Source organism: Strongylocentrotus purpuratus, unplaced genomic scaffold (genome assembly GCF_000002235.5).
Source record: "Strongylocentrotus purpuratus isolate Spur 01 unplaced genomic scaffold, Spur_5.0 spur5_contig_812, whole genome shotgun sequence".
Classification (NCBI taxonomy): domain Eukaryota; kingdom Metazoa; phylum Echinodermata; class Echinoidea; order Camarodonta; family Strongylocentrotidae; genus Strongylocentrotus; species Strongylocentrotus purpuratus.
The window spans coordinates 1,510,132-1,522,781 of NW_022145516.1; the positions used below are offsets into that span (position 1 = coordinate 1,510,132).

General features: G+C 35.2%; 1 protein-coding gene across 1 annotated transcript in view; it reads left to right on the forward strand.

Annotated features, from left to right (window-relative positions):
* LOC763910 (kielin/chordin-like protein) overlaps positions 1-12,650 on the forward strand; it is a 66,148-nt gene that overhangs the window by 3,828 nt on the left and 49,670 nt on the right. The window contains exon 5 of the mRNA XM_030978307.1: positions 630-767. Within this exon, the coding sequence (XP_030834167.1) occupies positions 630-767 (138 nt within the window). The remainder of the gene's footprint in view (positions 1-629; positions 768-12,650) is intronic.

The window sequence follows — 12,650 nt, forward strand, 5'->3', positions numbered from 1 at the left end:
GGTATTTCGGGGGATCGATGTCTCGGGGGTACAATCAGTTACCTCTCCTCTGTAAATGATACCAACTTGTTAAAACCACCGGTCTGGAGGGACCTTGCAGGGCTGGACGTTTTAAATTGTGAGACACTATCTTTAAATTCCATGGTATCTTATTATGAGTCGGCAAGGTATTTCCAGCTGTTTGCGAGCTATCACCAATGAACACATTTCATATATTGTCATGTGCCTATCAGTATGTATTAAGGGATGTACGGTCAAGAGATGTACACTTTTCGACTACATCCATGCTCCACATTTCATTATTTACATTCTGAAAACTCTTAAATACTAGAGAGTTCAGCAATTTGAAGAAAAAAAAGAAGTTTTTTACCCTTCTCATAACAATATCATATTTTACATATTAGAAGTGTGTATCATGTCTGAAACTTAAGATAAAAGAGCAGCTTCATAATAGGTTTCTTTCTTCGTTTTTCTGAGAAGTATGAACAATATTCTTGTTCTAAGCCCAATTGATTAGTAATAAACAGCACACATACTTTCATTTGCACGTCCAAAAAAAACTTTAAAGAAGTTATCTGTATAGTTTACATTCTAAATGAAATTATATATTTTTTTCCTTATTTCTTCAGACCTTGGCCGTATCCGTGTAGAGAATCCATCCCTAGGTGAAACACGCCTGATCATTTACAACCTCCAGGAAACAGACACAGGCACCTACACTTGTGCAGCCGGCCCTATAGAGGGCAGTGTCTATGTTGCCGTTCAACGTGAGTAATCTCTTTCATTTCTGATCCCTATACGGGCAGTACCATGTTAAAATAGTAGCTTGTGGAAGAACCTCCATGATTTTTAAAAGTCATGTTTCCTGTCTTTAACATTTTGTTTTTAATATGAAATGTTTTCCTATTATACACATATTTCACTGTAATTCAAATGTTTTATATTTTATGAATTAACACAATATGGTGGATATAATAAGAGGTTAAATGCATAGATCTACATCAGTTGAATGGTATTTTTGATAAAATTGATGTATTTTAGTTGATGTTGTGCTGGTGATTGTGATAATGTAGAGACTACATAGAACCGTAAATTTTTTTAATCAGCTCGTAGTATAACCCATTATCTTATAAATCGTTGGAGGTTTAAGAATATCCTTTAATTTATGAGAAATGATGATGAAGAGTGAATGCAGTAAAATAACTACTGACACCACTTTGAAGGCTGTTCAGGGATTTCAAAATTGATGTGATTGTGATGAATGAGAACTTCCTGTATACATGCAGGTGTGATTTCAAATGCATTCAATAGGGACTTCTTTAAAAAGGGCTGAAAAGCAAGCGTTTTAGTGCTGTAAGAATGGTGCTGGACCATATTTTTAAACATTGAGCAAAAATGAACATTGTTGGTTTCTTTTCAAATAAAGTGATTCAACGTAATGGAAAATGGTGTCCTGCTGAGTAAAACATTGATACAAAGTTTCATAGTTTAAAGTTCTAGGAGCTACATTTGTATTGCAGCTGCATGACAACTGCACTTGCAGTTAACAGCTGAGTCAGATACATGTATTTATCATTTCTCTCCATGTATTAACATTTAGACTGGATTACATGTAAATGTATGTAAATGCTATGTATAGACGTAAATTCATTATAGTATTTATGATATTTTTTCGAAAACTGTATAGAAAATGAAACAATTGTTCCTGCATGCATTTTTTCTACATATATCACATTTGTATTCTTATTAAATCTTTACCCATTGAGACATTTTGTTACCTTCTCTAAGTACTTGTAAATGTACAGATGTATAGCATTGATTTTATTTGTTTAATAACGATCAGCTAATCCACAAGTATTTTATAAAGCAGGAGGTATCTCCTTTTAAGGCGTGTAATGATTTTCTTTTTTACAGATCTCATTTATCAGAAGTGACATGGCTCATGATTTATTTGATGTGCTTTTTCAAGAAACGTTATATATTTTTTTGACAGATGTAGTTTTTGTGTGTCTCAAAGCCCATGTTAAATACTATTTTATGACATACATTAGAATTATGATTATGTAACATAATGCAGCGAATTACAAAATATTACATTTGATATCTGTGTAGCGTTTACTGTAAAATATGTACCCTTAACATTGTTTTATTGTAATAAACTCAACTGTTTCTCAAATTGGTTTCCCTGAGTGATTTCAACAACCTTGGAACATTTTCCAAATGTAGTATGTAGGGATGTTATAGTTGTTATTTATATTTATTATTAGGAGATATATTGTGTCAGAGTTCAATGCAATTATCCATTTTATTTGTGTATAAAACTGTATATAGTTAAAGTGTATCAACTGAGCCACTCCAATAACTTTCAAACTAGATTTGAAAGCCATAAAACTATTTTCTTGTTTGCTCTAGCAGCAGAATGAATTATAATATAATTGGTATTCTTAAGCATATAGAGCAATCTGAAACACTTTTTGCCAAGCACTATGATCCTGAGTAGACAAACAATATATTAATCGCGGTAGAGGTTTACGGTACACCATGTGTAAAGTCCTAGAAGGACTAAGGAAGGGGATAGAAAATAGAAGTGAAATAGAAAGGCGAGAAAGGCGACAATATATTGCAAATTAACCTGCTGACTACTGCATTATCTAATTCTCATATATGCTTAACACAGGGAACACCTGGTTCCAGTAAGCAATGGGTTAGTACTACACTGCAGACAATCATACATTTTCCTTCTCATCAACATCTGTAAATCATAACACTTCACAATATTTTGTTTCTTAAAAGTAGTACTTTATTCTTCAAAAATACATATCAAGAAAATGTTTCACTGCGGTGACACATTACACATAAACAATGATTAAGCAATATATTAACAAAAATCATATCACCTAATGATATAAGGCAATCAAGTAGATTAAATTATGGTACATGACTATCCCCAAACCAATATAGTTCATTATGCAGCTACATGTACAAATATACTAGTTGAACATAAAACTAAGCACTTTATGAAACTATACTTAACTTGTTACAAATGATTCCAGGTTTACTATTACGTAGGGAATTGATACGTAATGTCAAGGCTGATTTTGTAGATTATAGGAAACCTCTACAGAAAACTGTTTACACCTTTCTCCTAAACTTGACAGATTGAAAGAGAATATCTTCCTTTTGTCAATTGTGTATGGTTCCTGTTAGGTTGGGGAAGAACACCAGGATGAAGGCATTTGCCATGTTTATCTTCCTTTTTGTTGAAGGTTGTGAAAACAAACTAACCATATATTCGGATTGTTTTGAAGTCTAACGCAAATGGCATATGTGACTTTTAAAACTCAAAGTACAAACTTAAGTCCAAACTATACCTGTCCTTGTATACATGACAATTTTTATAAAGAAGTGCTGTTGACTTGCACCTACTAATCTTTGCAAAAGTGTTTTGTGGAAAGTGAGCTCATTCTTCATAGATTATGTATGAAATTTTAAAAATAATTAATTTGACAATAAGGTCATTGTGGTAAAGACAGGATTGCTCTTTTGCATGTGTGTGTTGATCTTTAATCAGTTGATCTTAAAGAATAGCAAATATCTGCTGAGACATAAAATCCTGAGTTTAAATAGGTCAGCCAATGGCTACCTACATGCAAAATAGAGAGTTTTATACAGCCACATACCTATAATTATGCATCTGGTTATAATTTAGGGAGTTTTAAAGGAAGTTATGGTTTTCCTCTTTAGGATCTTGTTAAATTGACCAGAAACTTGGACATGAAACAAGGCCTCTCTTGGGGAGGATTAAAGCTCTATATCATGGGTCATATTTTCAGAGAAAATTAACTTTGTATGACCCCTGAATCATTTTATAGTTTTGATGCACGTGAATAGACTTTGAATGTCAAACAAAACAGAATAGAAAAGCATGGGGTTGGTGCTATGATAATAATGATAATAAGATAAATAATAATAACAGTTAAAATAAGAATAAGAATAATAGAAAAAGTAAGAATAATAATGATAATAATAAGATATTAATTATTATAAAAAAACAATAATGGTATATCTTGTTTATCCGGGGTAGCTTCCTCAGTATTAGCACCGTTTTCCCAGACGGCCCTGCAATCTTAATATTACCCAGCTCTAGCCGAGCTACCATGAAAAGGCACCCAAGGTACTTATCACCTCTTTGTCTTTATTAATGGATAATGATTTTTCAATATCATTCTTTTTAATTTAAATGTTCAGGCAATTATTTATAATAATAATTCTTATACTGCTCTCATGATGTTCTATGTATCAGAATGCACTTTCTCCAGGGCATTAGCAATGCTCACATACCCTAAAGTATTGCTACAGAAACATTCTTTTACATTTCATATGGACCTTTTTGAGCCTCTGTTGTTCCTGCTCTAGTTCTATTTCAATTGTTGCAAAGTAGTTTCAAACTTTATTGGATATTTATTATTGCACAATCTCTCTTTCTCTCTCTCTCTTTCTCCCTCTCTCTCTCTCCCCTCTCTCTCCATCTCTCTCGTGTTACCTTCATCTTGCTACCCCCTCATGTATTCTCCTTTCATTCTATAAAGTTTAATTTCTCTTTCTCTTGCTCATCCATGTTCTTTCTGCTTCTTGTTCTCTTGTGATTCTCACTGTCTATTATTTTATTACCTGCTCCAATGACCTTAAAATTGAACCCCAACTCTCTGCACCTCTCCCTCCCCTTTCCCCAACTCTCTTCTCCTCTCCCTCCCCTTTCCCTAACTCTCTTCTTTTCTTTTGCTTTTCTCCTCAATTTACGTAATACCCTTTTCCAAATAAAACTTCATCATCTTCTTTCTCCCTCTGTTCCTCTGCCCCATTTTACACACAGATCACACCTCTCCATCACACTCTCCCTCTTGATATGTTTCTGCCCTCTCTCTTTTTTCTGTCACTTGTCTGTCTATCTTCTATGACTTTTTTCTACTCTCTCTTCCGACTTAACCACTTCATCACAAATCCCATTCTCTGAAATTTCTCTGAAATTCCATTATATATATATATATATATATATAGTGATTACAGCTGTCCAAAATGTATGACTTTCTTATTGTTTGCACAATTTCGATCAAACTTTCACCAATCTACTTCTCTAATTGTTCTGCTTCTCTATTTGTTCTACTTCTTTGCAGAGCAATGTACTATCGATTTTCCTTTTCATAAGCTACTTCATTTGGGTATCATAATACTTGTCTATTCCCAAGACCTTGATGCTGACAATAATAAGCTGTTTAGTGTTCCTGTAGTTGTTACTGTGTTGGTTTCATACATGTCTTCATAGTATAATGCATACAGGACAAGAATGTATTACTAGAAATAAGCTGATAAGTGTTTACAACCAACCACTACAAGGGGTGTTTCACAAAGACTAAGATCGACTTTAAGTTGGACTTAAGTATGACAGGACATTCATGCCACTGGTTGGTCTCACTATTAGTCTCTCATTTATGATTCATAGATATTATTTTTTCCTTCAATAATGAACTATCAAAAAATGTAAAGTTATGTAGATTTGTCCCTTGAGAGACCAATGCCATTAAATGGTGAGAGCAAACAGTAGGGCGCTTTAGTAACGAGACGGTACGCACAGGAGACGGAGTGTTTAACCAACTATGACGGGTCTCGCACTCTTGTTACCGTCGTGATATTTAAGCGCTTTCGCTGTCTGCTAAAGGCGACGGGGACGCAAAGCCGCGCTGAACTGCACACCTGCTGCCTTTTGGTGCTAGTGCTCTTGGGCCTCGAGGCTTGGCCGGAGCGCCGGGGCAATAGACCCGGCGGTGGGCTGTAGTGCACAGCGTGCAGGCACGTCATGCATAACGATGAAAAAGGGCCCCCAAAGTAGGCCTAAACGGCCAAACCATCAATTTATTGTAGATTGAGGTATAGGTACCGAACAGACATTGGAAACACTAGTAGATTCCCTGTTTTTATCTTCAGTAGGGCCCTGCATTGTTAGATCTAGATACAAATTATTTGTCAGCTCTCTATCACGTCGTGTTTAGGGAACGAACGCTATGTTGGCCGAGTACCATTCCGAAAATCGACGGGACGGAGAGAATTCAGAATCGCGCATGCGCAGTTTGTTTTTTTCGCTCGCGTTACCGTCTCCTGTGCGTACCGTCTCGTTACTAAAGCGCCCTAGTGGCAGAAACGGCCTGCCATAGTTAAGTCTGACTTAAAATCAATCTTAGTCTTTGTTAAACACCCCCCCCCCCAGGTTTTGTCCAGGTGAATCATGGATGACATATTCAGTAGTTTTTCTGTTTTATCAGCACCTAGATATTGGCACTCTACAAATTTCTGGATTTGATTTGATTGGATAGTGTTGTTGTTGTTCATATGTTTCGTCATTTTAAACTAAAGGATCATGACATCTATTTGGAGCCAGAAGGTTGTTTATTGTATGATTTTATACAGAATTTATGCCTTTCCGGCTCCAAACAGAAGGAATTACCTACGCCTACTTGCTAACTCAAGGCTCTATGACTCAGCCTCCCTTATTTCCAAAGCTGGGTCAAATTCGCAAACAGATATAGCATTACTCACACAGAAGTATCCTTCTAGACTGAGTAATCTTCCTGAGTGTACTTATGTGATGATGAAGTTGAGCTGGGACTTGTCAAGTTCATTTAATGCAATCTTATTCCATTTAAGATCTACATGTATGGTCCGCTATCCCTCGGGGTGTCAGCCATCTTTTAAAGATTATAAAGAACGAAAGACTTGTGACCTCGAAGTAGGGTACCGGTAATCAAGATGACCATATTGAAAGAAATTTCAAATTTAGTGACTACTGTTCATTACATTTAGATCCTTTATTTGTGTGGATAAAATTACAAACAAAGTATAGAAGCACAGTGCCTTCAGTTGCGCCTCTCCAAAGTTTTGGAATAAACTACCACTAGACCTAAGAAAAGCCTCATCTGTTGTTGCCTTCAATGTTGAAGACGCACTTGTTTTCAGGAGCTTTTGAATATTTGGTTTTATTGTGTGTCTGTAAAGTAGCATTGTTAGGACTTTTGTCTTCATTACAGTGCAGTACAGTTTATTTATATAGTAGCTGCGCTATATAAATTGATCTAATTTTTTTATAATTATTACATTAAAGTGATTTGCTCTTTCGCATTTTCCTTGGACATTCTGTTTTGATTCTAACCAAACTTCTAAATTGTCAGTTTTAATAATAGCGAGACCTATGAGTTACATAGATTAAAGGGTGGTCATAAATATTTCCAACATCTGCAAATGGCCTTCAGTTATTCATATAATATCTCAATGTTGCTGTCTATTGCCTTTATTATTTAGATCCTGCTGAAAATAACATATTGTAGGGAAAATATTCAGTGCATTGGTGAATTTCAATACAAATTATAGTAAAAAATATCATTTACATTCTTGGGTTAGTGCATGGCAAGTGTTCAATAATAAGACGTCACACAACAGGATTTACAAGAATTTATTGCAAATGAAATAAAACCTTTGAACAAGTACAAAGCATGTACTGCAAAATGTAAACATTTAAAGTATTGTAGTATTGAGTTTATAACCACAGTTTCACCAAATCTAGAATGCAAAAATATCAGATTTTGATTTATTTGTAATTGAATGCCCCAAAAAGAATCTCTCTGAGTATTTCAAGAAGTTTAATATGATAAGCCATTGAAATACTATCAAGTGCATCAATAAGGTGCAGATGATATTTTTAGAGAAGCTGTCAAGATATTGCAAGGAGTATGTGTGTGTGTGTGTTGGGTTTTTACAGACGTGTATCAATCAGATATGATTATTTACGTCTGGAAACCAACCTTTTAACGTCACCATCCGAAAGTCGTGACTCAGTTTTGAACCTGCGTTCTTGGATGAATCAGTTTGTAACTTCAAAATTGCAAGGAATGAAGTAAGCAGGAACCATTTATCACCCTCGATGGGAATAGTGTAGAAGTGACTGCTTCCTTCATAGACGTGTATGGAAACCCTATTAATTACTCTAATACCTGTCAAGTGATGTAGGGTATATTAGCCATACGCTTTTACTAACCCCGTGCACACATGGAATAGTATACAATCTTTTATCCCATAACCCTATAATAACTAATTAGTGTGTAATTAAATTATTTTTTTTGATTTTACATCTTATAATAATGGTTTTGTAACAAAATGTCTTATCATGAAATTTCATTTTAGGCATGAAGTTGAAACAAATGCCTGTAACAAGAAATCTCCCAATCCCTTTATAAAATTTCCCCAAACTCACATATTCTGTTTATAACCTAGTTGTGAAGCAAATTTGGACATGTATGGATAATGTACCATTCTTATCATTAGTATAATATTGATATTTTGGTATTTGAGAATACACCTTAAATGCATGTAATACTCCACACCTATGATTGCATTTCAAAAATTCTTGTTCATATAACATATTTTTCATTGTGCTTGCCTCTTGCACTGTACAATCTCCTTTGTACGTAGCGACGAATCTGTTCTCTGTTCTCTGATTTGTTTTCAATGGTTAAAGAAAATCCTTGACTAGATCCAAAAGATGAGCATCACAACATACTGTTTTGTTGTTTTGACTGTGGATGGCTTTAAAATCTTGTGGGTTTAAAGTACATGTACATTGTAATTGATTCAATCTTGTTTTGTCCTGTAGAGGTTAATGTAGGTCCAGGGTTGTGATGAGGCACTTTGATGCCAAATTTGTGGGGGTGACGAACATAAGATGCGTTTGATTGATTTAATTAGCCCGTCTTGGCTCTTGTTTTTATGGCTAAAACAGCTTGTCTGTGAAACTATATTACAAAAAGAGATTGGCTAAAACATACTTTATAACATAATTCATTCATGATGTGAAATTGATAATCATCTGGTATTCACTTGAACTAAAATGTTGAACTCTTTTTATATGTGACTCAAAATATCTCCCTGTGCCATGTTGTATCTATCATGGGATAGATATCCAATGTACCAAGGTACCAAAATCATTCAGCTATTTCCAGTTCAATATAAATTTATACCAGCGTTAAAAGAGTTGTTATCGAGCTAATCGAAGAACAGAAATAGGTAATATTGTGTCACTGTGTTGCACAAAGCAATTCTTCTTCAATTGGTGCATATTGGTTTGTGCAAAAGTGCATGTGTGGCAAACTAGGGACCATCCACAGAGATGAAAAAGCAACTGAAGTTTTAATAATTATGTAAATAAGAGGGAGACAAAGGGGTAATCATAGAGATAAAAGAGAAAAAGAGGTGGGGGGGGGGAGAGAGAGAGAGGGGGGGGGGGGTAAGAGGGATGGAGATGGGAGGCAAAGAGACAGCAGCCAGACAGAGAGGAGAGAGAAAGACAGAAAGGGGTAGAGGGAAACAGATAGATACTATTCTTCCAGGAAATTTCATGTGCCAAGAAATCAATCATATATTCTAAAACCACCATGGATGTTGTGACAGATAGGAAGAAGATTATCCTCCCACACCTTCTGTTATTCATCAGCAATCACCACTAATTTCATCAGCAAATGCATCGTTCATTATATTTATTCAGGAAGGAATAAATGCCAAGAGTTGGGCCCGCATGAAGAAGAGGGAGGAAATTGAATAAAAACAAAACAACATTGGTTAGGTTGGAATTTCGCACTGACACTGAAACATCTTTATGGTTAGCTGAAGTGAAAGAGATGGGGATAGGGAGGCGACATCTAGCAAATATTGGCTGTAAAATTGCCTGTTTTACATGTACGGTATTAAATAAGGCCAATAACCAAAGATTCCCTGTCTTTGGTATTACAGTTCTTTGCTGGTACCCTACTGGTAGCCTAGTTACATTCCTTATCTTGCCTTGATATAGGATTATACTTTTATTTTCCCTTTTAACTCTTTGTGTGCTTTCTTCGCCTCTCTACACGTCTGCTTGTTTGCCTTACTTACAATTTTGCACAAAACAATAGCCACCAGCTGATGGAGAGATGCTTCGTGCAACATAATTGCTGTTGAAAATTACTCATTTCCAGTCTTAATTAGTTTCAACTCTACTGTTGTAACACTGGTATACATTAATTTGCACTGGCAACAGTTAAATATCTTGAAGCCTTTGGTATATCTATCCCATGTTAAGTACAGTGCAGCACAGGGAGATTATTTGTGTGGCATTTAAAGAGTTAATCACTAGGAATATTTTGTCAGATAAATTAGACAAACCAACCAACCAACCAAATTGAGTGAGTGCTAGAAGAGATAAGCTCGCTCATGATTATTTATAATCCACCTAATCCATGTGGATTAAAGAACATCACTGATGGGCTTGGCTAATTAGACTAATGACGTTGTTGAGCTTGTATATCAACACCAATTAGTGCCTTTTCAAAATCATAATTTCTGTTTTAAAATCCAATATGTGTATCTTAGAGTGAAAATATAATAATAATACTCGGTTTTTATATAGCGCTTAATAGAATCATCAGCAATTCATGTAGCAGCAATTTATGTTGCACATGTATAACTCCCAGGGGGTGATCAATGCACCTACAAAGTACTTTTATTGACCTGGCTTTAGCCTACCTGCCCTATGTAATGGGCTAAAAGAATTCAATGAATATATTCCTACCATGTACCCATTTACTACACCTACATCTGTAGATGAATGTCTTGCCAAAGGACATAAGTGCTGTGGCATTGTTAGAGTATTGAATTATTTTGTACAGAATATTTCACAAAAACTAAAGTGTTCAAGTGATGAAATGGAAAAGAGGATTTAATTTCAGGATTTAATCCCAGCGCATTTCATTTGAAAGAATCCATGACAAATTTTGTCTGGCATGCCACCAATAGAGGAAATTTCCTGTCATGGAAACTTAACTTATTAAGGGAACTAAGTCTGCTTTGAAGCAAGTGTAGGATTTATTTTTCCCCTTATTTATTTTGGTCATGGTTATCTTGTCTTCTATTCTTTTGGCGTTTGATTCTTCTGTTTAGCATTTTTCTCTGTACCCTAATTTTCTGTTTGTGTATGCTTTGTATCTAAAGTTTTCTTTATTCAGTTCCGTTATAAAGTTTATTCCGTTTCTATGATTTACCTTCATAGGTTAAAGACAAACTCCCTGTCTTTGTTTGCTTATTTTCCATCCTGCCCTCTCTTAAAATTGTTTTTTATTTGCCTCATTCAATATGATATACCGTTTTCATGTTTAATGTAAAGGTTTTGCCTTGATTTGACTTGATTTTCTATGGACGCTAGCCTGAGTTATCTCAATCCTAGCATTTAAATGAGATACCCTTCATCCCCCTACACCCCCTGCCATCTCTATGTTATCGTTTCCTTCCCCTGATCCCCATGTTTCCAGTTGCATTTCTTCTTTATATTGTGAAAATGGAAATGAAGAGGAAAAGGTGACTTTGATATTGACATTGACTTTCAGCCCTTCTCAAGCCTCTAGTAATGTTCACATTGTGACTTTTATGTCAGAGTCTGTAGTCTCGAGAGCCGGCTGTAGTTGATCCTTAGGTGCATTCAAATAAGTTCCTAGAGCAGTTGGGGTAGGGGAGGGGGGACTTCAGGGAGCGAATTTAAATCACTGACAACAATTTTATCCTTGTTGCTAAAGTTGAAAATCACAGGATAAAATTATTTGTATGCACATTTTTACACCCAGCTTGTCTGCACAGTTATCCTATATAGAAATTAAACTTCAAGGTTGTACTGAATGAGAAGAAAATTCACAAGAATTTTCACTTTTTTAATCTTAATACATTAACTTTTAGGCTCGCACTTTGTATCCTAGGAACTTGTAATTCTGGAAATTTACGTTTTAAAACGTGGCTCTTGTATGAACATGGCTATGTAATTGCAGATTGTTATCAAGATGTTTGTTCATGGTCACTGTCTCGTAAAAAGAGAGCCAAGTATTCCTTAGCTGCATTTACACTGCAAGAAAAAACATCGATTTTTTTCACATTCCAATGTTTTGTTGGTATTTTTTTTTATGTCATTTTTTAAACGCTAGTCGCGTAAATGGCAGTGAAATAAAAAATCTCTTCTTTGCGATGGCACAAAGTGTAATGACAAGTCAAGATGCGCACTCCTCACCAAAAATAGGTATTAGGCAAGTGATTTTTAATGGGTTTTTTCCAGTAATGTAAAATCGTAGTCCTAAAAATCAATGATTTTTTAAAATCGTGTTTTGGATACATGTGTAAATGGGCCTCTTCATGACGGATCATGCTATCTATTCCTCTTGATCCTTCCCACGTGGAGGAAATCATCCAATGAAACCTAATAATCGTGGGGAGAGGGTGTGCTACGATGAACAAAGACGCCCCCTGCCCTTGACTTTGCTACTTAACCCTTCCTATGCTACCTTGTAAACACATAGATCAGTGACCCTTTTTGGTGATGTATAGGTGGTCTGAAACAGCTAGAATTTTATTATTTTATCTATTAGTTTTGGACTGATGAAAGCTTGTATTCTTCATAAACACCAGTACAGGTATTCAAAATGAGCTCCTAGATTTGAATCATAAAAAGCATTAGTACATGAGACTAGTGTAGCTTATTACAAATGTATCTTTCCTTGTAATTAATGGACATATCAATTTTAACAATTTTCTGATTA